This window comes from Mastomys coucha, unplaced genomic scaffold (assembly GCF_008632895.1).
Source record: "Mastomys coucha isolate ucsf_1 unplaced genomic scaffold, UCSF_Mcou_1 pScaffold15, whole genome shotgun sequence".
Classification (NCBI taxonomy): domain Eukaryota; kingdom Metazoa; phylum Chordata; class Mammalia; order Rodentia; family Muridae; genus Mastomys; species Mastomys coucha.
In genome coordinates this window covers 17,627,968-17,632,507 of record NW_022196897.1, presented here as the reverse complement: position 1 = coordinate 17,632,507, position 4,540 = coordinate 17,627,968, and the positions used below count along the sequence as shown (strand labels likewise).

General features: G+C 50.9%; 1 protein-coding gene across 2 annotated transcripts in view; it reads left to right on the top strand.

Annotated features, from left to right (window-relative positions):
• Trub2 (TruB pseudouridine synthase family member 2) overlaps positions 1–3,809 on the top strand; it is an 11,395-nt gene extending 7,586 nt beyond the window's left edge. For both annotated transcript variants that reach the window (XM_031369597.1, XM_031369598.1), the window contains 3 exons: positions 602–674; positions 1,630–1,766; positions 2,376–3,809. In XM_031369597.1, coding sequence (XP_031225457.1) covers positions 602–674; positions 1,630–1,766; positions 2,376–2,701 — 536 coding nt within the window. In that variant the 3' untranslated portion in view covers positions 2,702–3,809. The remainder of the gene's footprint in view (positions 1–601; positions 675–1,629; positions 1,767–2,375) is intronic.
• The last annotated feature ends 731 nt before the right edge of the window (positions 3,810–4,540 follow it).

The window sequence follows — 4,540 nt, the reverse complement described above, 5'->3', positions numbered from 1 at the left end:
GAACTCACTCTGTAGACCAGGCTGGCCTTGAACTCAGAAATCTGCCCACCTCTGCCTCCCAAGTGCTGAGATTAAAGACGTGCGCCACCACTGCCCTGCTTCTTTTTACCTTTTGAGACAGTCTTTGTAGGTCTGGCTGGCCTAAAACTCACTCTGTAGCCCAGGCTGGCCTCTGACTCACAGAGATCTTCCTGTGCTCCTGAGTGCCGACATTAAAGGCATATACCACTACAATTGGCAACTGTTTATGTATTTATTTATTATTAATATATATTTATTAATAAAATATTATGTATTATTATATTGATTACTTGTTTTTATTGTTAAATTTTGGAATGTAGCCCAGGCTGGCCTCCGACTCCCTCTCCCGCTGCCCTCAGCTCTTAGTTGCTGGGGTTACAGGAATGCACTACTTACCCAACATTATCAGCCCTTTCTAAAGGACTGAGTGTAGACTCAGCCTCCTATAAAAACCCTACACTGGATGCTCTGGCCATTTCCAAAATAGCCTCGTTTTGGGTAAAAGGTGCTTGGCCAGTTACTGTGGTCTGCCTCTGGCTGCCTGTTGACTGACACTCTCCTTACCCCATGCCTCTTCCAGACCATGTGACCCGAGAGCGTCTGGACCGGATCCTGGCTGTGATCCAAGGCTCCCACCAAAAAGCTCTGGTGGTGTAAGTAGATCCAAGGGCTCTTCTGCCCTGCAAGGGCTTCAGAGGGGAGGTCCATACCTCCAAGGTGTAGATCTAGGGGTGGGGCTAGGTGATGGAATCCCCTAGGAGCTGGAGCTTGCCGCCAGGCTGCTCAAGACTCCTGACTCCCAGGTATCAGTCCTGTGGCTCTCAGGAAACTAACTAGCCATCTGTAAGTAGGACAGACTTACAGTTGTAACTGTAGGCAGAGATAGGAACAGAGCAGGGGCAGAGCCTCCTGGGATTATAGGAAGTAGCTCAGCTGACAGAGTGCAAAGGATTAGCATGAGCCAGGCCCTGTGCCATGCACCTGCAGTGGGCATGCCAGGACTGAATGACCAGTTGTGCTTAGAACCCAAGGATCAGGGCTTGAGGTAGGAAGGGGTGAGACAGGAGCAAAGGGAAGCAGGTAAGGCTGGCCAGGACAGTGGGAACTGAGGATAGTTCTGAAGCAAGACTGTGGTCTTAATGGGGACCCTGTGAGGAAAGCCAGGCAGTGAAGGAAACATGCTGTGAGGACAGTGCCCAGTGCTTACTGCTCCGAGCCTGAGGACAGCAGGGAAATCAGCGGCAGAGCAGAGGGACCCTAGAGAGGAGGGAGGGAGCATAGGAAAGAAGGGACCAGGGGCCCTGGAGCTGGGGCATCTGTGTGGGTGGCACAAATTGAGTGGCACTGAGGTCCCTAAGGGTTGCACTTCTTAGGTAAGGTGCCTGAGGGTGCAGCACAGTGCATGGGGCGTGATCGGGATTGCTCAGCCTGTGACAGATGGAGCCAGGGATTGACCAAGGATGCCTTTGGTGGCTGAGAGGGAGACTGCTCTGAAGGTGAATGGGAGAGCGGGAGTGGTTGTAGGAATAGAGAACAATGAAGATACCCACTTTATGGTGGATCAAGTTCCCCACTCTGGCCTCCCATTCTGGTCCTCCTGAATCCCAGGTACTCCAACCTGGACCTGAAGTCCCAAGAGGCCTATGAGATGGCCGTGCAGGGTATGATCCGGCCCATGGACAAGTCCCCAATGCTCATCTCTGGCATCCGTTGCCTGCACTTTGCACCTCCTGAGTTTATTTTGGGTAAGTCGCCCAGGAAGCCTGAGTGATGCGATGGAATCAGTGTGGCTGCCCAGCCCTGAGTGGCTTCTTTCCTAGCCTATAGGAACAGCACAAAGGCTGTGCTCTGTATCCTGTCTGTTCCCAAAGCATGTGAAACTAGCCCTTAAGAAACAGAATCTGGGTCTGGCAATTCAGTTCCTGAGCAGTTCCACCTTGTTCTAGGCTCCTCAGGCAGGACTGTCACTTCCTGAGTCTCATCCAGCTCTGCTCCAGCGTCTTCCATATTCCCTTGATTTCTTTCCCTGGGCACTGACCAAAGCTCCCGGTGGTGAGCCCCACATGAAAGTGCTCTTTGCACTTCACTCCTGCTGCCTGAGTAGACCAAGCGTGTTAGTGGTGCTGCCAGAAGCCCAGTCTGTTTACAGCTCAGGTTGGGGATCAAGAGCTGGGGTCTGACCGAGCAGGTGCAGGGGCCTGTAGTCAGCACCACTGCCATGCTCTCAGCCCTGCAGCAAAGCTAGAAAGCATCACAGAGGATGCTCCTTGTCAGAGGAGTCCAAGGCACATGAATCCAGATCAGCTTGGTCCCTGGGGCTGTTCCTGATGTCTGTCTGTCTGTGTGTCCCACAGAGGTGCAGTGTATGCATGAGACGCAGCAGCAGCTGAGGAAGCTGGTGCATGAGATCGGCCTGGAGCTAAAGGCCAGCGCTGTCTGCACCCAAGTGCGGCGTACTCGGGATGGCTTCTTCAGGCTGGATGATGCCCTCCTGAGAACCCAGTGGGACCTACACAACATCCAGGATGCTATCCAGGCAGCAGCCCCCCGGATGGCGGAGAAACTGAAAAAGAACTTGAGCCTGAAGCTGGGCTACCAGCAGCTCCCCAGTGCTGGGCAGCCTTGGGGCCTCAAGGGCCCAAGCTCCACTTTGGAGTTGGAAAGCTGTGCGGGGCAGTGAAAGACCAGGCAGCGCCTGGATGAAGGGCCAACAGGCTCTTCCATCTGGTCACTCTGCGAGAGGGAGATCAAGGAGCCCCAAGCCATCATCTCAGCTAAACAAAAAGTAGACACAGACTAAGTGCTGAGGTGAGCAGCTGTGGCCGCGGAGCGGATCATCCCAGCTAATTGGGAGGCCCAGGTTAGAACCTTGACAGTCCAAGGCCAGCCTAGGGTTACTTAGTGAAACCTTGACTCAAGGAAAAATCAAACCAGAGTCAGGCATGATGTCTCAGGCCTGTAATCTTAGCCCTCCAGAGGGAGAAAGGAAAATGGGGAGTTTAAGGCCAGCCTGGGCTACTTCCGGTGTTCAGCTTTCACACTGATAGTGATGCCACTCAGCATCCCTTCACCATTGGCGATCGATTCACGACTGATGGTCTGAATCTGTTTTCACACTGGGAAAGTCTTTTGGTTACATAAATTCGAGGCTACACAAAACTTCTTCTCCAGGCTGGAGAGATGGCTCAGCAGTCAAGAACACTGGCTGCATTTCCAGAGGTCCTGAGTTCAATTCTCAGCAACCACATGGTGGCTCACAACCATCTGTAATGGGATCTGATTCCCTCTTCTGGTGCATCTGAAGAGAGCAACAGTGTACTCACATAAAATAAAAATAAAATCTTTAAAAGAAAAAAAAAAGAACCCCTTTTCTCCAACACAATATAAAAAGCCCAGAATTATTTTTAAAAGGTTTTATTTCTTATGCGTGTGAGTATTTGCATGCATGTTTTGTGCATATCCCATGCATCATGGAGGCTAGTAAGAGTCCTGTGGCTGGGCTTAAGGCAGCTGTGAGCCACCATGGAGATGATGGGAATTGACCACTGGCCCTCTGGAGGACAGCCCCAGCCACTGTCCAGTTTCTCCAGAATTTAATTGAGTTGCCTGCCCTGTGATGCAACTGTAACTATCTAGTACCCTGGCTGTAAACGGGCTGATCATTGTTCCTATCTGCAGTGTAACACTAGCTGGAAGCAGAGGATGGTGTTCGCTCTTGTGCTGGTGGAAGGAGTGGTGGGGAGAAGACAGCGGGTTTATAAAATACAGTGTTTTTGTTCTTTGAGAAAGGCGTCCAGTGTTTTAATTACCCCTCCAACTCTTCCTCGACCCCACCCTCATCACGTCCCCCTCAGCCTCAAGACTGTAAGTCCCTGAGACCAATTAGTGTTGGGTATGGGGTCATTTACAGCCTACCCCCTCCTCCAGCAGCCCATCAGTTACCAATCGGGCCTCAAGGTGGTGGGGTCCCATGAGCTCCTTTGTGTGGTAAACAATATTAATTGGGAGTTTCCAACATGCCTTAGATTATTTAGTTCTCAGATAAAAGACACAACTTTTATACTTGTAAAAAGCTTTGGGCTGGTGAGATGGCTCAGTGGGGAAGAGCACCGACTGCTCTTCGGAAGGTCATGAGTTCAAATCTCAGCAACCACATGGTGGCTCACAACCACCCATAATGAGATAGACGCCCTCATCTGGTGCGTCTGAAGACAGCTACAGTGTACTTACATATAATAAATAAATAAATCTTTAAAAAAAAAAAAAAAAAAGCTTCTATGGCGGCCAGGCAGTGGTGGCGCATGCCTTTAATCCCAGCACTTGGGAGGCAGAGGCAGGCAGATTTCTGAGTTTGAGGCCAGCCTGGTCTACAGAGTGAGTTCCAGGATAGCCAGGACGATACAGAGGAACCCTGTCTTGGAAAAAAAGAAAAAAAAAGCCTCTATGGCTATTTTGTCTACTTCCCTACCAATAACCCAGAGACATGACTTGCCATGTTCTGCCTGGGCCACTCTTACTC